This window comes from Empidonax traillii, unplaced genomic scaffold (assembly GCF_003031625.1).
Source record: "Empidonax traillii isolate 1590-97213 ecotype Southwest subspecies unplaced genomic scaffold, ASM303162v1 scaffold1840:size75935, whole genome shotgun sequence".
Lineage (NCBI taxonomy): Eukaryota > Metazoa > Chordata > Aves > Passeriformes > Tyrannidae > Empidonax > Empidonax traillii.
Window position 1 is genome coordinate 25,607 of NW_020957033.1, and position 22,258 is coordinate 47,864.

General features: G+C 61.0%; 1 protein-coding gene across 1 annotated transcript in view; it reads left to right on the top strand.

Annotated features, from left to right (window-relative positions):
• The window catches only part of LOC114071100, a gene marked incomplete at its 3' end in the record, with an annotated part of 60,297 nt that overhangs the window by 12,537 nt on the left and 25,502 nt on the right, over nucleotides 1-22,258 (top strand). Inside the window, exons 3-5 of the mRNA XM_027908784.1 lie at nucleotides 712-830; nucleotides 922-1,080; nucleotides 4,959-5,072. Of these exons, the coding sequence (XP_027764585.1) occupies nucleotides 712-830; nucleotides 922-1,080; nucleotides 4,959-5,072 (392 nt within the window). The remainder of the gene's footprint in view (nucleotides 1-711; nucleotides 831-921; nucleotides 1,081-4,958; nucleotides 5,073-22,258) is intronic.

Here is a 22,258-nt window from a genome sequence, read left to right on the forward strand (position 1 = left end):
CAGAGAAGCCCTGGGCAGGTGTCCCGTGGGCACGGGGACGGCCGTGTGCCGGTGCTGGCACGCCGGGAAGCGCCATCCCGCCGCTGGCAGCGGCTGCCGCCGGAGCCGCGCCAGGAGCCGGCACGGGGCCGTTAGTCACGCTCGGCTCAGCTGGTGGAGGGGGCGGCTGGATGCTCCTGGCATTTCCCAGATGCCTGTTGTTTTGTTGGATGGCTCGTGCAAGGCCAGGGTGGCTGCAGAAGGAGGGTCCCACCCGGAGACACCCGGCAAGGGGATGCTGGGGTGGGTTTGGAGCTCGGCAGCATCTCCAACCCAGTGGAGGAACATCCCCCTCGGAGCAGTGGGAATCCACTCCTGGGGCAACCCATCCCCCTGGGAGTGGTGGGAATCAATCCATAGGGTGACCATTGCCCTGGGAGTGGTGGGAATCCAGCCCTGGTACCGTGGAGCGGAGAGAACCCCAATGTGCAGGGGGAACCCCGCTATGGGTCCCAGAGCGGAGCAAACAGGATTCCCCCCCCAGTTCCAGGCACAGCCCCTCGCTCTGCCGGGGGTCCCCCAGTCTGGAGCCCTCCTGGCTCCTCTCCAGCGCGGTTTGGCTGCCCTGGCTCAGTAGTGGGAGCCCCCAGACACAGCAAACACCACGACCTGCTTTTCAGGGAGGAGACATTGGCATTTCTCCGCCTTTCTGTTCAAACCTGCTCTGTGCAGGGCCTGTGCCAATCAAGGGGTTTCGGAGGCTGGCGCCGCAGCCCCCCCACCCCACCCCGGGCGCGCTGTTTGCAGTGTCAATTTTGGGTCGGGTGTTTGTTTTTCCCTTCCCCGGAATTGTAAGTGACAGGGAAAATCAGGACAAATGCCCACACGCCTCCGAGGGCCAGAGCTGAACCCGCAGCTGGGCACGTGCCCGGCTTCCCCCAGGGACTCCCTGAGTTCCCGTCCGTCCTCCCTGTGCCCGTGGAGGGGTCTGAGCCCCCGGGGACGGGCACGGAGCAGGTGGGCAGGAATCGCTCCGGCACCGAAGCCGCCTCTGTGCTCGGCACGGCGACGACGGTGCTCGTTTGCAGCGGCAGAGCTGACGTAGGAGCTGCTGGAGGGGGTTGGTGAGGGGAGGAGGAGGAGGAGGAAGAACCCAACCTGTCTTTGCACCGCTGATCAACCGCGGCGAATCGGCTCCGGCTAATTTTGGCTCCCGCTGCCGTCGGCTGCCGGCACTGGCAGCGCAGGGGTGGGCTCGGGGAGAAATTAAGGCTTGGCCTCGATTGTGGATTTGGTGCCTGTGAGTGGCAAGGAGAAAAGCAGAGGCATAAAAACGTTGAGGAGGCTGGAGGCTTTCTCCCAAAATCCCTACGTCAGCTTGTCTTGGAGCACGCGGGGATTTGGGACAGCGCTGCGGAGAGTGGAATACATTAGGCTGAGAGCCAGGCTCTGCCAGGGCTGGTTAGAACACGGCTTTGTGCTGGGGCTCAAGGGGGTTGCGTCATCCCATTTGCTGCTGCGGGGCAGGATTGGCCCCCTCGGGGTCCGGGGGGGGCTCCCTGGGCAGCCCCTCGGCCGCATCCGGGCTCTGCATCCTGTCCCGCCACGCGCCGTCCCTGGCAGGTCGGGATGAGCTGTGCCCCTGTCCTTTCATCTTTATTTTTATTCCCTTTGCTTGGAGCCTTGGTCGTGGCCAAATCATGGCGGAGCTCAGTGGGATCTGCCAGGGCCGAGCCCAGGGGCTGTTCCTGAGCTGAGCTGAGCACCAGACCAGCCAAAATCCCTCAGGAGGCAGCTTTTTGCGGGGGGGAGGACAGCGCTCACCCCTCTCCTGGAGGCTCCCAAAGTGTCACTGTCCCTGTTGTCCATAGTCAGGGTGTGGGAGGTCAGCCCCAGCTTCGGGGATGCTCCCTGTGCATCCCAGACAGGGTGATCCCGCAGGAGAGGGATGCTGTCCCGGGAGCAGGAGCCCTGGGGAGTTGAGGGGCAGCTGGGACATGGGCACGGGGGTCCCTGTCCCCCTCAGCTCCCAGGGGAGCTGTGAACAGAACTTCCAGGGAATCCCTAAACGTGGGCTCTGCCTCCACAGAGCCCAGGGTCTCCCTGTGGATACCCAGCACCCCGATTATCGCTGGATTGCAGCCAAGTCACTGGTCTGTGCCTGTCTGCCCATTCTCGTTCCTATGGAATGGGATTGGTATTTGGAATCACCTGTGCCTTTAGGGCACACCCAGGGTTTGTGGGTGCCTAGCCCTGCTGCCAGACAGGGATGGGATTCCCAGTCCTGGATCCTTGTCTGTGCCAGGCTCTGCCTTGGGCACTCCAGACTGGTGGGTTTTTGTGTCCTGGCACTGGTACCAGCTCTCCTGCCCTCTGTGCTCCCCAGTAGTGGGACTGAGCAAAGCCCTGGGGTAGAAAATTGGAAACTTTGTTGAGATCAACTCTTGCAGTGAGGAAAAAAAAACATCTTCCGTGATAAAATACGGACAAGGCACCGCTGTGATATTCTTTCTGTGGAGAGCAGTGATGGGATGAGGGGGTCCAGTCTGGCTGGGGTTTGGCAGTGGGAGCCGGGGCCCCCCTGCCCTCAGGAGCATCGCCCAGCCTCCCCTCCCTCCTCCCAGCATGGGTGAGGGCCGTGTCCCACGGGATTGGGAAGCAGCGCCGGAACGTGCCGGCTCTGCAAGAAACAGCTGCAGAGGTTTAAAAAAATAATCCCTCCAATCCCTTTATCAAAGGGCCTCTCGGAGGCAGGTGAAGCCACAATAAATATTGGATAAAGGAAGCTGGATGCAGCGGGCTGGGGAAGGCGGGGGGGAAGACAAATGGCCCCTGGCGCGATGCTGAGTCGCCCGTTTTGCGGCCACTGTCACCCTGTCACCCCCTGCCCGCAGTGTCCCCGGGGAGGGGTGACAGGGCACCTCCTGCCTGTTCTGTGGCCACTGTCACCCTGTCACCCCCTGCCCGCAGTGTCCCCGGGGAGGGGTGACAGGGCACCTCCTGCCCTCCCTGTGGTGCCTGCCCAGAGGAAGGGAGCAGGTTCCCCAGGAGGGGTGGGCATGTGGGGGGTCCCTCTTAGCTGCTGCCACCCTGCTCTCTCCTGCCTGGAACTGGCATCCCTTGGGAGCCCCAGCTGCCACGTCCCGCTGCACCCGTGTCCTGCAGAGCCCCGTGGCAGCGGGGTCATCCCAGCACGGGGTCCTGCGAGTTCATCCTGCCCGAGGAAGGGGCCAGAGTGGCTCAACCGGCGCCCGCCGCTGTTCCCGCACGGATGCCGGGCCGTGCCGGGGGGGTGAGGGGGGGCCGCGGTGCCGGGAGCTGCTGCCTCCTGCCAGAGCACAAATGAGATGTGACCGCGGAGGCCGTGCTGGCTGTGTAATGGAGCGCGGGATGTGCCCCCGCGCCCGGCCCGCAGCGGCCCTGGCTGCGTCGCCTCAGCTGCACATCTTGCTTTTTCCCGAGTCTTGCGTTGCGAGGGGAAGGGAGAGAGAGAGAGGCCGGGTCCCTCCTTGTGCCGGCAGCGCTGGGGATGCCCTGGAGCATGAGATTTGATTACTCCACTTGGCAGGAAAACGGCTTTGGGCTCCTTCTGCCGAGGAAAAATCAAGGATCTGGGTGCCGGGAGAGGCCAAGGCCGTGGCAGGGCCGTCCCCGGGGGGGTTTTGCTGTGCCCTGGTGATCCGCAGTGTCTGCTTGAATCTGAATTCCTTTAGTCCTGTTTTCCCTGTGGCAAAGCGTGTTTGGAGGGGCTGATGTGCTTGTTGGGGCAAAAAGTGCTGCGTGTGAAGCAAGTTCGTGCCTGCCTCCCTCCGCTTCCCCTGGGCTCCAGAGGGGCGTGTGGGGCTGGGATCATGTGCACGAGCAACAGCGGGAGCCTTTTGCCCTGGTGTGACTGCAGGGAGTAGGGTTGTGCTGGGACAGGGCAGGGGAAGGGCCGTGTTCTGCCAGTGGGAATATCCGGGTGCTTTGTCCTGCTGTGCTGGCTCCGCTTAGCCAAGCTGGAGAGCGGAGGTTAGTGGAAACTGGGAATATTAAACCAGTGTTTAATATTCTCGGTGAGCCCCACTGCCTTCCTCCTGCCTGCCTCAACCTCCTCGGTCCTGGAGCCAGGCTGGGAGTGTCCAGCTTGGAGAGGAGAAAGCTCCAGGGAGAGTGTGGAACTCCTTCCAGGGCCTAAAGGAGCTCCAGGAGAGCTGGAGAGGGACTGGGGACAAGGCATGGAGGGACAGGCCAAGGGGGGAATGGCTTCCCACTGTAAGAGGGCAGAGATAGATAGGATATTGGGAAGGAATTGCTGACTGGGAGGGTGGGGAGGGGCTGGACTGGATTTCCCAGAGAAGCTGTGGCTGCCCCTGGATCCCTGGAAGTGTCCAAGGCCAGGTTGGATGGGGCTTGGAGCAACCTGGGCCAGTGGAAAGTGTCCCTGCCCATGGCAGGGGGTGGGATTGGGTGAGGTTTTAAGACCCCTTCCCACCCAAACCATTCTAGGATTCCATGGTTTTATGACTGTAATTAATTTGCTCCCCGACTGTTTGGAGACCCGGCAGCCAGACCATGGGTGGCAGAGTTCCCCCTCAAGGGGCTGTGCCTCCTCCCTCCTCCACATGGGTTGTCCATTGTCTGGTGTCGAGCCGAGGGTGCTTCTGGAATGAAACCCCGGGGGCTGAGCCCCAGCACGGGGCACACACAGCTGGTGATGTGCTGGTGTGGCACAGTGTCACCGTGCCGGGACCTGGCGGGGCTCTGGGCAGTGCTGAGCTCCCGGGGCTGGGAGAGCAGCACCATGGGAATGCCAGGGAGCCACATTCCCTCAGGTGACTCCCTGAGTACCCAGGATGGGGTTGGAGCTGCCCGCTCTGTGCCGTGGGTCGATCCGGGGTGGGTGAGGTGCCAGAGCCGGTGCCAGGGCGGTGCCTGGCTCTGGGTGTGCCCGGGGTGCCGCTGTCACGGCGCTCACCACGGCCCCTCTCCACCCCCAGGTGATGCAGGTGCTGAACGCCGACGCCATCGTGGTGAAGCTCAACTCCGGGGACCACAAAACCATCCACCTGTCCAGCATCCGACCCCCACGGCTGGAGGGGGACAGCGCACAGGTGACACGCGTGGGGACGCGAGTGGGGAGGGGGCTGTGGGGACGGGACTGTGCCCACTCCCGGTGCTGCAGCAATTGCCGACATCTGTGACCGTGATCTGTCCTCTGGCTCGAGGGGGCTGACTCGTGGTGACCTGCAGGGTGAGGATCTGGATGGGTTCTTTGTGGGCACTGAAGTGTTTGGAAAAGGCTGCATTGTTCCTGCACAGTTTGGTTTCTGCTGGGCTCGGTTTGAGCCTCTCTCAAGCCGGCGCTGTTGGATCCGGAGCCACGCGCTCGGCAGCGACATGAAAGGGCCTGGATAAGCTTGGCTTGGGCACGTTGAGTCCCCTTGACCCTGCTCAGAGCTCCTGTGCTGTGCCAGGAGCTGGGATGAGGGTTTGATCCCCGTGCCACACGCTGAGTCCCCTTCACAGCTTTCCTGTGCTGTGCTGGGAGCTGAAATGTGGCTCTGATCCCCGTGCCACACGCTGAGTCTCCTTGAGTGTGCCAGGAACTGGGATGAGGGTTTGATCCTTGTGTCACACACTGAGTCTCCTGAACCCTCTCAGAGCTCCAGGGCTGTGGCGGGAGCCGGGATGAGTGTTTGATCCCTGTGTCGCACGCTGAGTCCCCTTGACCCTGCTCAGAGCTCCTGTGCTGTGCCGGGAGCGGGGATGTGGCTGTGATCCCTGTGTGCCTTTCTGGAGCAGCTGGTACCCGTGGGCAGGGCTGTGGGCAGTGGTGTGGGCACAGGAACTGGGCGCTGCCCGGTGGCAGCTGACCTGTGTCCATCTGGGGGCTCCTCAGGGCAGGGATTTCTCTCCGTGCTGCCGCTTTCCCTCTGTTATTCCTTCCCCCCAAGTGTTGATGCACTCAGAGCTGTGGGACCCCTCCGAGCACCCGTCTTGTCCCTGGCACAACCCTCCTCCTCCTCCAGCACCTCTGGAGGTGCCGAGGAGGCTCCCGCCCACGTGCACAAGGGGGGCTTGTGCCAGGATTGTGCCAAACCCACCTTTTCCAGGGCTGTTTCCCATCCCAGGTGGCACCGCTGGCTCGGGGCTGGCCTGACCACACCGGTGGGTGACAGCACCGCGGCCGCAGCTCCCGGGGTGACCCCGGCTTGCTGTGGGAGCGGGAATTTGGTAATTCCTCCCCCCAAGGATGCCACCTTGTTTTGTCCACGCTGAATCAGTAACAACTTCCCAGATGAGCCTCTTCCCGCTGTTCCTCTGGCGTCAGCACCGTGGGGATGGAGCTGCCACGAGCCAGGCGGCACGTGGGCACGGGGGGGGACGCGTGGGGCGGTCCTGGGTGGGGGGGGGGGGGACCTGCTCCCCCCTGGCACTGCTGGGAGGAGCGGGATTTCTTTGCGGAGCGGTCGCAGTCTCCAAGGAGACTGCAGAGAGGCAGCTGCCCCCCGCCGTGCTGCCGATGGAGCCGCGGCAAAAACCCTCCGCGTGCGCAGGAGGGGCCTCATCCTGCTGCTGGGAACTGCCGGGGCACCCTGACCGTGGGATCTGCCCCACCGGATCAACCAGGGCCCTGCTGGGGATCCCCAGCACCCCAGTGTCACATCCCAGCACCGTGATGTCACGTCCCAGCACCCCAGTGTCACACCTCAGCACCCCAGTGTCACATCCCAGCACTGTGATGTCACGTCCCAGCACCCCAATGTCACTGGATTGCAGCCAAATTGCCCGTCTGTGCTGGTCCATCTCTGTTCCTGTGGAATGGGATTGGCATTTGGAATCATCTGCACCTTTAGGGCACACCCAGGGTTTGTGGGTGCCTGTTCCTGCTGCCAGACCCCCAGTGGGGTGGGATTCCCAGTCCTCACTGTCTGTGGTGCTGTGGAGGAAGAACTGCTTCCCCTTTCCTCCTCTCCTTCCCTTTCCTCCCAGAGCTGGACCAGCCAGTGCTCCGGAGCCAGTCCTGGATCCTTGTCTGTGCCAGGCTCTGCCTTGGGCACTCCAGACTGGTGGGTTTTTGTGTCCTGGCACTGGTACCAGCTCTCCTGCCCTCTTTGGTCCCCCCAGAGCTGCAGGAGCAAGTAGGGCCCCCCAGCCTGGGCGTGCCCCCATTACACCCCCTTTATTTCCCTCTGGGTTTTATCCGTCTGTAGATCCATTGTGTTTTCATCCCCAGCGCTGCTTATGTGGTAATTAATTACCTGTGAGTGCAATTAGTGATGCGTTTACCCCTCCTCTTCCACATCAGTGGCTGAAAAGTTTATATATTATATATGATATAAAATTCCTAATAGACAACATGTGAAGTATATATTTAGGGTTGATTCCAGGCTCTTCTGGAGGGTTTCACCCACCAATCCCACCCCTATGTCCTGGCAGCTCCATAACCACGTGCCAGGCCCGGCTCTGCCGCCGTCACATTCCCACAGTATCCGGCGGCAGCACCTGGATATCGCGGCTCCATCGGGGAGCTCCGTCCCGACCTGCTGAGCGATAATTGGTCCCACGGCACCTGATGGAGGAGATGGGAAGTGACAGACTGAAAACTGAGTGTAATGAAATCCACCAGCCTTTTCATCTCCCGCCTTCATCTCCCGGCGCGGGATGAATCCCGAGAGCAGGAGCCGGGCACCGTGGATGTTCCCGGCGCTCGGCTCTGCTGAGGAACGTGGCGGGTTGGGGTGGAGACGCGTCTCCCGCTGCTCCAGGAGCAGGGCTGGTGCTGTGGTGTGTGGGAATGGCTGTAGTGCCTTGCTGGGATGGCTGGAGACCCTTGCCAGGATGTCGCCCACATCCGGAGCTGGGACCACGGGGTGTTCCAGTTTTTGTGATGATCCGGGCACAGGGAAGGCCTTCCATGGCTGTGGATGGTGCCCATCGCTCCGACATCGTGCACTGCTCAGCCCTGAAACCCCGTCTCGGGATTTGGGGTCCATCCATCCATTTCTGCGATGGATCCAGTCCCGTTAAAGCAGTTTGCCGGCATTGGATCCGTCCAAAAGGCGGAACTGAGCCGTGTCTGGCAGGGCCGTGGGATGGGAGGAGGAGCCAACCCCTGGGAGGGTTGAGGCTCTGACCTGTTGGATCCACCTTGGAGCTTTCCTGGGTGTCAGTGTCACCGCTGTTCCCAGAGTTCAGGATATTTCTACTTCCCTTTTTTAATCCCAGACTCCCTCCCTGGGCAGCCACATTCCAGACTCCCGGCAGCCGCTCCGGCTATATTTGCCGGATTGATGCAATTGCAGCACAAATCTGCTCCAATCCCCCAATTTATCTAAATTGATATCTTAATTGGTAATTCTCTTGGAGAGGGGGAGTCAAACACATGGATACTGATTAAAAGGGAAAAAATAAGGAATCAAAGCAGCCTGCTGGTTGGTGGAGTGGCACTTTTGAAGGCTGGAAGTGGGGCAACGTCCCCCTGGCCAGAGCAGGGATAGGGTGGCTGCTGGGGGGTCCCGAGGGGGGCTTGGCAGTGCTAGGAGCTGGAGGGAGGTGGTGGAAATGGGATGAGGAGCGGAGATATCCCAGCTCCTTTCCCGGCGGTGCCGCTGCTCCGGGACTCACCGGTCCCGGCTCCCGCCTGCGCTGCGTAGATAAGGTTGGCATTGGTGTTGTGGGATTTCTTCAAGGATTGTGGGGATGGCCCTGGGACACCTTCCAGACGTGTTTTCCGAGAGCACGAAGCTGAGGCTGTCCGGTTTTCCCTGCTTCTCCTGGATGGTGGCTCTTCCCTGTCCCCCTGCCCCGCACCAGCTGGTGGTGGGCACTGGGGAGGGATCACGGGTGCCTTTGGGTGCCTCCAACCCCCTCCAGATGGGATGTGGGGTGGAGGGACCCCGGGGCAGTGCCTGCTCTGGCTGCTGGAGCAGCGGGAGCCTCGTGTCGGCCGGGAGCGCGGTGGGCACGGCGGGAGCTCACGGCAGAGCTGGCACGAGCTGTCACCACACGGGGCAGGGAAAAGCTGCAGGCACAGGGAAGCTGGAAATGGCTTCAAAAGAGGGAGAACAGATGGATTTGGGCTTGGATATTTTTTTTTTTTCCTAGCTCTCATATGAGCTTGCATGCGGGTTCCTGGGCTTTCTGATCCGATTCCAAAGGCAGGGAGCTGCCGGCTGGTGCTGGGCTGGGAGCAGATGAGGGGTCCTCCAGGCCCTGGACAGCAGGAGCACCTCGAGGGTCCCTCACAGCCGGGGATTGACCAGGCAGGGATGGTGCCCCGGAGCCATCATCCCAACTGGAATGCGGGTCCCATGGCACAGGGTGGTACCCCGTGCCCTCGGTGTCAGGGGGTGATGCCAGACCTGTGGCTGTGTCCATCTGTCCGGCCGTGCCAGTGCTGCCGCAGAGCCCGGTGATGCCGGGAGGTCGGTGCCGGGGTAGCTCCGGGGCTCAGGCTCCTCGCATGGTGAGCGGCTGCTCCCCGAGGGGGCCGGAGTTTAAATCCTGACAGGGATTTTTGTGTGCCTGGAATGCTGTGACCAATCTGTTCCAGCAGCATGAGGGGCGGGGGATGGACAGGGGATGGATGGTGGCTCCTCTGTCCCGCTGCACTCCAGCGGATTTCAGGAAGAGCCGTATTTTACCCAGACCCCATCAAACACTGGTACTTTCTCTGCTCCTTTCCCTGTCACTCGCTGACTGCCGGGATATTTATGTGGCACTGGAAGCGCTTGGTACAAAGGACCTGCCTGGCACAGTGCCAGCCCCTTCCAGCACCGCCGAAGCTGGAGCTGCCAGGGCTGCACAGCAGGAAGGGCAGGGAATGACCTTGAGGTCAAGGGCAGCCTGGCCCCTCGAGCTGCTGGTTTTGAGGCTGTTTGAGTTGGATTTATAACCCTGTGCGAGAACTGGAAATCAAGCTGCTCAGGAAAGATTCCCATCCCACCCATTTTTAGCAATCCCAGCTGCCTCATCCCTGGAAATGAGCTGCTTCTTCCATCTCCGTGCCAGCCCGGGGTGCTAGTGGCAGAGCCTGGGGCGCCGTGGGTGCCTCGTCCTGCTCGGTGGGTGCCGTGTGAGGCTCGACAGATGGTTTGCAGGTGTCGGCCGGGAGCTTTCAGCAGCCAGCTGGATTTTGGGAAGAGGGCGGCTGCACAGCTTGGCAGCAGCCGGATGGGAGCTGTGAATGCCGACCGGCTCCTCCGGTCCCTGCAGAGGCTCTTCTGGCACCTCGGGAGCGCAGGCGCTGCCACAGCCCCTGCCAGGAGAGCTGGCGCTGCATCCCCAGGGCGGGTGGGAATTCGGAGGGGGTGCTGGGAGAAGGAGCATTATCTGGGCAGGGAAGAGCTCGGTTTGCTCTGCAGAGCCCCCGGAGCGGTTTGGACACTGGCACAAATCCTGGGGTTACCGTGTGGATGCTGTGACTGCCCCATCCCTGGAAGTGTTCAAGGATGAGTTGGAGCAACCTGGGCTGGTGGAAGGTGTCCCTGTTCAGGTGGAACTGGGTGATCCTTAAGGTCCCTTCCCACCCAAACCATTCCATGATCCTTCTATGGGTGGCTCAAGGCAATGAGCCTTGGAGGAGCCGGGGGATCCCCCAGCTCAGCCCAGCTCCCCCTGGATCTCCACCTTGTCGCAGTCCCCACGGGCACAATGAGGACAGTCCCTGCTGCAGCAGCAGGTTGTTCCCAGCCGGTCGGGATCCCCGTGCCAGGGTTGAATCCAAGGCCACTCAGCCGGGATGAGCCGTGCCTGGTGATGCAGCGCTCGGATCACCGGCGGGGTCTGTGCCGAGCCGCTCGCGTCTCCCTGTTTGTTGAGCAGGGTTTGTACTACACAAATTGCTCCGCACTCAACGAGCATGAAAGATTAACGAGGAACAATCCCATGAACTCATCAGTGCCTGCTCTCCGCTAAATTACAGCTACAAGGATCATGGCAGCTCATCCATGGATTGTGTAACGGAACTGATTGCGGCGTGGCCGGCGCGTGGAGCTCGGAGGGCTCCGGCACGGCCCTAATGGATCCGAGATATCGGCAGGGCAGAGGGGCAGCCGAGGAGAGCGGGAGCAGGGGCGCCGGAGTTCCCAGCTCAATATTTAATAGGGGCTGCAGTCGCTGCCAGGGACGAGACATGTGCAGTCAGCATGTTCCTGCAGCCTGGATTCTGCCCTCCGGGCAGCATGTGCTGCGCCTGGAAAAGTGATTCGCTTGCATCTCCGGCTGCCATTCCTCGCTGCCTTCTCCCAAAGTCATTCCACCATGGAAAAGCAGCCGGTCGGTGTTTAATCCACGAGCGTGGATTGCGGCGGTGCAGCTCCCGGCAGTGCAGGGTGTTAAATCCTGGGGTAGGGGGGGGTTTTAGGGTCTTTGGGGTGATGCAGACTGTTGGTAAAATAGCTCTGCTTTGTCTCCGGAGCGTGTCCCTGCCCCGGCTGCGAGCAAATGTCCAAACACACGGCACAGCCGGAGCCTGGCTCCCGGGGGATCTGTCGGGGCCAGGTACAAGGCCTGATCCGGGTTGGATTAATTTGTGAGCTGGCACAGTTGGGTTCCTGTATGGATTACAGCTGCTGGCATCCCAGGAAATTGCTCATGGCTCAGAGAGCAGAAGCTCAGCAGCGAAAAAAAGGACAGAATCCAGCCCGGAGCGGTGGAGCAGCAGCCTCAGCAGCGCGGAGGAGCAGAAGCCAGGCTGGTGATGGACCAGCCGGTGGCCCCGGAGCCGGTGTGGGGAGCTGGGCAGGACCTTGTCAGCAATTACCGAGCAGCTTTTGCAGGAGGCAGCGGCTCCGTGGCCCCCGGTGATGGCACGAGGCCCCCGAGGCCACGTCGCCCCGAGGAAGCCCCGCTCAGCCCATCTGCTCCTCACGGAGCGGCCTGCGGAGTGCTGGGTCTGCCAGGGAAGGAATCGTCCCCGGAGATCAGGCTGTGCTAAAGTGCTTCCCCAACAACTTCCAGCTAAGTGTTGTAATTGCTCTGACCCAGCAAAAGCGCCTGGTGTTCCGACACTGGTGCTCGGAGGGAGATCCAGGCACCTGCCAGCTCGCATTCCAGAGGACGGGTGTGGAATCAGGGAGCTCCAGGGAGCTCCAGTGTGCTCTGGGAGCGGCTCCAGAGGTTTGATCCGTGCCTGCAGCCGGAGGCAGTGGAGCAGGAAGGGGCAGCCCCGGCCCCGGCTCCGGCTGCCGCGGATGTTTCTCGCTCGGCTGGGCGAGCGTGAAAACGCTGATGGGAGGATGGAGCTCTGACCTTCTGATCTCCTCGGGAGCCGCTGCGAATCCTTGGCTGATGGGAAAATTGCACTAAATTAGAGAGGAGCCTCAATCCTGCCCCAGTGCTGAGCTCTGCCGCGAACTCTGCCCAGCTCACACGGCTCCCTTGTGCCCCAGGGAACTGAGCCCCTGATTTCAGGGGTGTAATGAACCTCTGCAAAGGCTTCATTTGCTTCTCTCAGAGGCTTCTGCGTCTGGGAGAGGAGCCAGAGCTGTCCCTGCCCGCAGTGCTCTGCTCGGGAGTGGAGTTCAGTGCCCAGCATGGCCTGGGCACCACTTGGCATCGCCCCAGATCCTGCCTGGTGACCAGTGGGATCACCTGGGGGTGACTGAGGGGATGCTGGAGGCATGGCAGGGGCATATGGTAGCATCCCACAGCTGATGGGGTACTGGGCATTGCCTAGCATCACCCCAGATCCTACCCAGAGACAAGGGATCATCCAGGGGTGACTGAGGGGACACTGGAGACGTGGCAGGGGCACATGGTGGCATCCCCCGGCTGATGGGGTCCCCCTCCAGCTTCCGAGGCAGTGAAGGGACAGGAGCAGCTCTATCCCCATATGGATAGGACAAGGGTTATCCTCATGTCCTGACCCCACTGCCTCCATCCTCCTCCTCGTCCTCCTCCTCCTCTTCCTCCCCTCCTCAGCTTGGAGCTGGTCACAGCCAGGACTCTGCTTTCCTCCCTCCTCCAGCCGGGAGTGTTCCCAAGGCATCCATCCCTCTCTGCGGAGCAGGGAGCTCGGAACCTCCCCCAGCCCCCCCTGCAGCACTCCGTGTTTCAGCTGTGTGAGGTCCCCCCCAGCCACCCCCCTCCCCACACCCCCCTCCCCACTCCTCTGCCAGCGCCGCCACTGCGGGAATCATGAATATTCCCACTGACATTAGCACCGGCTGGATTTAGGGATTTAGTTGCCAGACATGTGGAGACAGTGTGGCAGGGGATGGGGTACCACCTTCCAGGGATGGGGGGCCAGGTTACAGGGATGGATGGGGGGGCCAGGCTGCAGGAATGGGGTGCCCAGTTGCAGGGATGGGGGGCCAGGCTGCAGGGATGGGGTGCCCAGTTACAGGGATGGGAGACCAGGCTGCAGAGATGGGGAATGTCCCTCTCTGGCACCCACAACTCCCAGCTCCTTCCTCCAGCACATGTTCCTGCACTTGGGTGGCACCAGCCATCCGTGGGGACACTGAGGGTCACTGTGCTCCTTCCCCACACCCCGGAGTGGAGGGGACAAAGTGCCATCCCAGCACGGAGCTCCTGTGGTGCCCCCAGCCCACCCTCACTCCGGGCATTCAGGAGTTGTGCGTGAGCAGCTCCTGCCTCGGCACCTCCCGAATCCCTGGTGCGAGGGGCAAAGCCGAGGGGAACCCTTAGAAACAGCTTTCCATGGAGGAGCTGCCCTGGACCTGCAGGGTTTGGTGGCAGGGGTCCCTTCTTGTCGCCTGTGCTGGAAGCGACCCTGCCTGTGCTACAGACCCTCTTGAATCGAGGGCCTACCTGGACCTCATATCCTTCCTGTGGCATGGGTTTGCCTGTGCCCAGATCCTGTGGGACACAGGCCCTACCTGTGCCGTGAATCCTGCGGGCCATGGGCCCTGCCTGCAGGATGGATCCGTCCTGGCTGTACCACGGACCCGCCGGCACAAAACTGTTTCCCCTGTGTCTGGGAGAGGTCCCCGCTGTGAGCAGGGCAGGGGGCGATGGTGATGGTGACAGTGACAGTTTGGGATGTTCCCTCTCCCAGGCCCTGCAGAAGGGTGGCAGCTCCATCCTTAAAAGCTCTTTCCCTCGCTCCCGGCCCGGCCGTGCTGTCCTAGTTTTCTCCGGCTGTTGTTCTTCTCCGTCACGTGCGGGCTGGGCACGGAGCGCACCAGTGCAGCTCCAGCTCCCCGGGTGGCTCCGGGCTGGGCTCCGAGCTGCTCCCACATTCCGCCACTCAAAACTCCCCCTTCAGCCCCGCGCTGGGTCCCGGTGGCCCCGCGGGAGGATTCACGGGAATTCAGTCCCCTTGGAGCAGGGACAAAGAGGGCTGTCAGTGTGTCCCCTCCTGTGTGACCCCAAAACCGGGGCAGGGAGGTCCACGGAGCCACAACCCTGTGCCACATCCCTCAGGGTTTGCATTTATCCTCTGGAATTCGGGATAACGGGGAGGGGGGGGAAGTGTGGAGGCTCTTCCTGGAGCCCTGAAATGGCTGCGCTGCCCGAGGCGGGAGCTTGGCAGCTGCTGCCGGCTCCATCTGAGCACAGCCCGTCCCTGTCCCTGTCCTTGTCCCTGTCCCCATCCCTGTCCCCTCGGTGACGGTTTGAGGAGGCAGAAGCGTCTCCGGTGTCGCAGTGTCCCGCAGCCAGGCCTTGGGTCTGGATCATCCCACTTTCTGGGATCGGTGACCCCATTTTCACGCTCCTTGGGAGCGGATCAGCCAAAACGCTGCTGGAGACTTAAAATCCGCTCATCCAGCCGCATTCCAGGCTGAGCTTCCCGGACCCCACTCCGGCTCTTCTGTCCCGGCATCACTGGCTGTCCCTGGGTATGGAATGCCAGGACAGAGCCTCAGGAGCTGTGGGGGATGTGGCTCTGGCTGGGAGGGAGCTCTGGGGGCTCCGGGACACATGGGCTGGACAGGGTATCCCGGGTGTCCCGTGGGACTGCATGGATTTGGTCAGGGGTCACCCCAAACCATACGTTTGGGATGCAATGCCCAGATTCCAGGTGCCCAGTGTGGAGTGTCCAGTGTGCAGTGCTCCAATCCCAGGTGCCCGGTTTGGGGTGTCCAGAATGAAGTGTCCCAGTGCAGGGTTCCCAGTATGGAGCGCCCAGGAGGCAGCGCCCCAATTCCAGGTGCCCACCGGTGGGGGGTCTGTGTTCCAGCATCCAGTGGATATTCAGCATAAATCCAACTTGCTTCCATGCTTACTGCATTTTTTTTTGGACAAATCATCCCTGAGGGAGACACACGAGCTGTGGGTGGACTAATTCCAGTGGGAGGAGGAATGCTGTGACAGCACGGCCGTGTCTCCCATTTATCCATCTCTTTCTGGGAAAACCTTGGCTGCTTCGGGAATGCTCCAGGGATGCTCCTGGCCGTGGTGGGGCTGTCAGCTCCCAGTGGGTCACTGGTGCTGCTGGTGCAGCTCTGGCACGGTGCAGTGCAGCCACGAGGGGCTGGAGCAGCTTTTCCAGGGATCTCAGCGGTGTGAGACTCATTCCAGCAGCTTTTCCGGAGCTCCCGGGGCTCTGGGGGAAGTCGGGCTCATTTAGCACAGAATTCCGACGTTGCGGTGGGGTAAAATTAGGGAGGAAAAAAAAAAACCACAGACGACGTGTGAAATTAGAGGATATTTCTGAACGTCTCAATTTCCTCATTAGCGGCGCCGGCACCTCCCGGCCCCGGGGAGGGGGCGTGGGGGGCTCCGTGCCAAGAGCCGACGGATAATGAATCCCCATGGATGGGCAGTGCCGTGCTCGGCTGGTTCCCAGATTAATTTCTGGGAAAGGGCACTGCCTTCCCTGCTTCCTCCTAAAAGATCTCTTGAGAGCTGGGCTGAGGTTGCCACGGAGCTGCCAGCGGGGTTTAACCCCCCGTGGGACGCTCCCTCCAGCACCAAAGCCCAGATTAAGGAATTCTCCTCCCGTTCTTCCTCAGCCAGGAATATTAGAAGGATGGAATCATGGAATGGGTTGAGTGGGAAGGGACTTTGAAGCACCTCCCACTAGCCCAGGTTGCTCCAACCTGGCCTTGGACACTTCCAAGGATCCAGGGGCAACCACAGCTTCTCTGGGCATTCCCTAATATCCCTCTTTAACACCAGCAAAACACAAACTTCAGTGGCTTTGACATTGCTTTTCACCGGATCTTGATGGATTTGGGCTGAGGTTTTCCTTGGAAAGGCTAATCCTGTGGTGAAGGAGGTGATTTGCCGTTGCTGATCCCTCCCGGAGGGTCCCGCGTGTGGAACTGGAGCGAGGAATGTTCTGTCTGCTGGCACCAGGCTCCTGTGGCTGGGAGAGGAGAGGAGATATCCAAGGGATGGCTGTAATTAGCCGAGGGTTTAATTGAATCAAACAAAGGACTAAAGATGTAAGTGGCCGTTGGTCTGAAAGCCTTGCGCGTGATTCCGTATTATCTTAATTCCAAATTACCTTAATTCCGAATTATCTTAACTCTGAATTATCTCAACTCTGAATTGTCTTAATTCCAAATTGTCTTAATCCCACGTTGGCACAGCCAGTGCTGAGATCACCTCCTCAATCCCTGGGATGAGCTGGGCTCAGCAGCCACACTCGTCGCCGTCTCTGGGGATACCAAGGATTGGGGGGTTCGGGGAATGAGGTGGCTCTGTGGGGAACCTGGTCTGATGTCACAGTCATGGAATCATGGAATGGGTTGTGTTGGGCTGGGAGGGGCATTAAATCCCATCCAGTCCCACCCCTGCCATGGGCAGGGACACCTCCCACTAGCCCAGGTTGCTCCAAGCCCTGTCCAACCTGCCCTTGGACACTCCCAGGGATCCAGGGACAGCCACAGCTTCTCTGGACAGTCTGGGCCAGGACCTCCCCACCCTCCCAGCCAGCAATTCCTTCCCAATATCCCATCTAACTCTGCCCTCTTACAGTGGGAAGCCATTCCCTGTGTCCTGTCCCTCCATCCCTTGTCCCAAGTCCCTCTCCAGCTCTTATTGAGCCCCTTTAAGCCCTGGAAGGGGCTCCAAGGTCTCCCTGGAAGGCCTTTAAGGTCTCTCCCCACCCAAACAATTCCGTGATCCATGGTTCTATAATTTATAACTTTATTATTTATAGTCTGCTGATATTTTGTGCTGAAGCAGCGTCTGCAGCTCCGCCGTTATTTCCGTGCCGTCACATCCATCGTTCCCGGCCCCTTCCATTTGTCCTGCGGCGTTTCTGTTCCATTTCCCGGCGGATCAGAGCAGTGGAGGCTTCCTGTGCCAAGGGCTCTGTGCTCCTGCCTCCCTGTCCGTGGTGGTGACGATGATGGGTGTGTAAATGCTGTCGCTGGGCTCTCCTATCCCCTCACCGGGGTCTCGTACCCCCACTTTGGGGTCTCCCAATTGGAATGTTGCAGACATTGCGCTCCATCCCTGGGGATGAGGATGGTTGGCAGGAGCAGGAGTGTGGGGCCACTCACAGCACTGGGATGCTGTGATGGGGCAGCACCAGCAGCAGATCTGGCTCGTCCCAGGCAGGATCCGGCTCATCCCAGGCAGGATCCGGCTCATCCCAGGCAGGATCCGGCTCATCCTGCGCCGCGGGAAGCGGCTCCCCAGAGGATGCTCGTTCAGAGTGAAGCACATGCTGACAAGACAAACAACTTTATTAATTTAAGCTGCCTAATGGGCTCGGGAGCAGCCGCGCGACGAGGGCGGGGAGGGCACGGAGCTGCCTCCGCCCGGGCACAGGGGGTTCCTGCTCCGTAAAACCCCGTCCTGGGGGGTGAGGAGCAAACTCCCAGCGTTGGAGCCTTCCGAGAAGTCTGGACCACAACCAAAATGGGCTTTTGTACCCATTTTTTGAGGAGCTGCAGGTGCTGGGAATGGCGGGATCAGGGGTGCAGGGTGCTCCTCTTGCAATCCCTGTTCCATTGGGTTTGGTCTTGCCTCAGTTTGGATCCCAGAGAAGGAGCAGGGATGCTTTCCTGGTGCAGGTGGGAGTCACCTGATGTTACACACGCGGTTTTCCCCGGGATGCTGCAGCGCTGGCTGCTGAGCTCATGGTGGGATGCGTTCCATCCATGCTGGCACATCCCAGCTGTATCCTCTGGGATGTGCAAAAGCTGGAGGGACGGGGCTGGGGACGTGCTGCAGCTCTGGAGCAGCACGTGCCGAGTGGAGAGCGCTAATGCAGCCCTGGAATTCCTGCGGAAAATGCTGTCTCCTGCTTCATCTGCTGCTCCCTCAGGCGAGAGGAGCCTCAAGGTGACCGTGCCCGGCACTGCGTTGTCCTGTGCGCTGGGGCTGGAATCTGCCCCGTGCTGCCTCTGGCATCTGTGAGGCTCCTGTATCCCTGGGAGTCCCACTGCTCTGGAGCTGGAGCCCTGGTGTCTCCCCCGTGGCAGGAGTGGATTCCTGGAGGGAGGATTTGGGATGAAATCCACCCAATTTCTGCTCCAGGCAAGAGGCTCCCAGCTCCTACAGCTGCTGGTGCATCCGAAGAGGAGGAAAAGCTTTCCCTTCCTCCTTTGGGATCCCATTAATGCAGGGTAAGGATCCCTTGGGGATGCCCATGACTCAGTGGGACCCCATTTTTTGGGGACGCTATCCCCACCCCTTCTGGGTGCTGCCACTCCTCTGCTCTGTTCCTTATGGGAGGGAGCATCCCGGACACCCTGAGCCTGTTGCAGGGTGTCTCCCATCCCCACAGCTGCAATTCCTGCTGTTCCTCATGGCTGGGAATGTCCTGAACGCTCCCAGCCTGTTTCAGGGTGTCCCCCATCCTCACAGCTCCGGGTTCTGCCGCTCTCCCCCATGGAAAGGGACTGTCAGAGGGAGCAGAGCCTGCAGCACATGGCAGAAGGTTTGAATTAGGTCTGTTCTCTCCGTGATTAATCGGTGCCTTCGGGCTCGATGGAGATTGATGGTCACCGGGAGGCTGGGGAGCCGTTCCTGTGCCCTGGGGAGGAGACCGGAGCGGCAGCGCCGGCAGCACCACCAATAGCGGGGCTGGGCTGCCTTGGCTTCCATGAGGGAGGCGGGGGATGGATACGGGATGAGACAGGAAAAGACAGCGGCTGGGATGGAACAGCCTTTCCCCCCTGGCAGCTCTCGGGGCTGCTCTGGGGAAGGGGGTGGAGGACGAGGAGAACTCGCTCCGTGCCGAACGTGGTTCCGTGGTGAGGATGTGGAGGAGCAGAGCCTTTGTTGCCATGTGCCGGCCACTGGGGCTGGGCTGGGCCCAAGGCCCGGCTGGGCCTGGCCTTGCCGAGCTGGCAGCGGGTGTGCCGGGCCCCTGCACTGCCAGGGAGCTGCTGCAGCAGCAGGGGCAGGAGCAGAGCTTTGGGCACGGAGCAGCTGCCACGGGGAGGACTCGGAGCAGCTACTGTGGGTAGTAGTTGTGTTTGGAAGTGAGGAAGGTCGGTCCCAGAGTCGCTGCCCCACGCACGGTCCCCAATCCGGAGGGAACGACGTCATTCCTGCAGTGCCAGTGGGTGCTGGGGGCGGGGGCACCTCTGGGTCCCCCTGCCTGGGGTTGTGGTGCCGGTGCCATTTGGGCCAGGGTGAGCCCTCCTGTGAGATTCCACATGCTTGGGAAAAATGGAAATCGAGTTAAAAATCAACAAACTCCAATGAAAGGCTCTGGCAGAGCCTGGTTTGATAATGAAGGCCCAGAGAAGCTGTGGCTGCCTCATCCCTGGAAGTGTCAAAGGCCAGATTGGACAGGGCTTGGAGCAGCCTTGGATGGTGGAAGGTGTCCCTGGGTGAGGACAGGTGGCAGGGGTGGGACTGGATGGGCCTTAAGGTCCCCATCCAGCCCTTGGCACTCCACTGTCATCCCTGGCCGTGCTCTCTGCCCCTCAATGCCACCGAAAACCCTCCAGTGCTGCTGTGGCCACCCAGCACTTGTCCCTCGAGTGACTCAGGGACGTGGGGATGTGGTGTCGAGTGCCAGCTGCGATCGCACCCAGGGACTGGGAGCAGGAGAGGCTGCACAAGGCTGAGAGCCCACTTCACACTTCGCTTCCAGAACAAGCACCTGCTCAGGGCCACCGGAGCCGCCGTGGGTGTCACCGGGAGCCCCTCGCCCTCATCCCGGCAGCACATCCCCGCCATCCTCAGGGCTGTCATTTCCCCGGAGCTGTTGCTGCTCCTGGTGTCATCCCCGTGCTCGCAGCAGCTCCGTTGGCTCCCGGGAGCCCGGGAAGGAGCTGCTGGAGCATCTCCGCCCACGCGTGTGCCGGGACCTGCTCTGAGCTTCCCTGCGCTCCGCGGGCTTTGATGTGGAAAAGCCGGTCCCCAAACGCTGCCGCCGCTGCTGCTGCTGCTGCTCGTGGTGTGCGTGTTCCACCGGCTGCCTGTTCCCTGTCACCGCCTCGCCGGCCTCCGGGATGGATCTCTGGGGTGCATTTCCCACCCGGAGCATTCCCCGGCGAGCCGAGCGTGGTGGGTTCAGCCGAGGATGAACCGTGGGGTGACACCGCTAATGAACCGTCTCACTTTCTCCCTCCTTCGGCTTCACGCTCCTGGGAGCAGGAGCCTGAGACTCCGAGGATTCCCGGGAGCCCCTCTTGCTCCGGATCGGATCCTTCCCCCAGCGCTTGGCTCTGCCCCAGCATGAGCTGTGCAGCCCCTGATTGGGGCAGGTCCCCCCCCGGGGACCCTTTGGGGGCTGCTGTGTCCCTGTCCCCAGTGCCGGCCCCGCTCCCGGCACTGGCAGTGGCATCTGGCATCTCCCCCTCTCCTCTCTGCTCATTCCGCCGTGTCGCTGGGAGTTGATTAGCTCTGCTAATTGCTTTACAAATAATGAGCTTCCCTAATTGCGCTGGCAGGGAGGAGGGGCTCTGCCCACCTGCCATCCCACTGGTGCTGCCAGGCCTGTGGGTCCCCTTGGCTCCTCTGGGGTGTCCTGATGAGTGTTGGCATCTGGTATTCTTGGAAGAACTCCCCTAAATCCTGTGCCCAGGGAACTGGGAGCTCCGGCTCATCCCGGGGGGCTCGGGCCATCCCCCCCTGCTCTGTGAGCCCGTGAGTGCTCCAGGACGGGTGGGATGTTCCACCGATCTCCAGGATGGATTTCCCACCCGGCACATTCCCTGGCAATCCAAGCATGGCACGTTCAGCCAAGGATGAACTGTGGGATGGCACCACAAATGACCTGTCTCCCCTTCCCTCCTCTGCCTTCACACTCCTGGGAACAGGAGCCTGGGACCCCAAGGATTCCTGGGAGCCCCTCTTGCTCTGGCTCGGATCCTTCCCCCGGCCCCGGCTCTGCCCTAGCACGAGCTGAGTGGGGCAGGTCCCCCCACCCTGGGGTCCCTCAGGGGCTGCTGAGTCCTCGGGGAGCCCCTGACTGTGGAGCTCCTTTGCGATCCCCAGTCTAGGAGTGTTTCCAGCTGCTCCAGATGTGCCTGTGTCCATCATCATCCCGTGGGAAGGGGCTGGGGCTGGGAGCAGCACCCCTGGCAGCCGGGAGCGCTGCGTGTTCAATCCCCCATGGAATCCTTCGCAGCGGATACGAGCTGCTGCTTCCCTGGAAATAGACCTTAATTAGTCCCCGCCCGGCGTAAGGATGTTAATTTGACAGGAGAGCTGGAATTCTCTGCCCTGCTGGGTGTTCAAAGCCATGTGGGGGTTATTTCAGGAGGAGGGAATTTGGGGGGGGAGGGGGTCCAACACCCGCTGCTCGCTGTCCCCCTTTTGAGACGTTCCAGCCTTCATTTTAACCAAAAAGCTGGTTTCTTGCCCCGGGTTCCCCAGCCTGTGAGAAAACCACACGTTCCCATCAAATTTGGGATTGAAATCCCTGTCTCCATGCTCGGGGAGGGAGGTGAGCGGGTTCCCCCCTCCTCCAGCAGCTCTCTGAAGATGAAACTCCACGCGCCGACTTTCTCACTAATAGAACAACTTCCTCGCTGCACACCTTTAATTAAATGAGATCTTGGTTTTAATTAATTTTTGAATGGCTGATGACTCTCTCCAGGAGCCGGGGAGAGCCGGGACCAGCACTTCACTGAATCTTGGAATCTCAGAATAGGTTGGATGGGGTTGGAAGGGACCTTCGGAACCATCCTGCGCCATGGGCCAGGGACACCTTCCACTAGCCCAGGTTGTTCCAAACCCCATCCAACCCAACCTGTCCTTGAATATTACAGGTTTGGGGCAGCCACAGCTTCCAGGGTGGCTCAGAGGGGTGTTGCTTCAGCCAAGCCCTCGCCTTGAAAAATGGTTTAAACCCAGCGAAATCTTTCTCCGTGCCTGTAATTGCCGGTGTTTGCCGGTCGTGGAATTTCGTTAACATCCCGCTGTTCCATCGATTTCTAACGTTTGTTTGCAAAACCTCCACCGT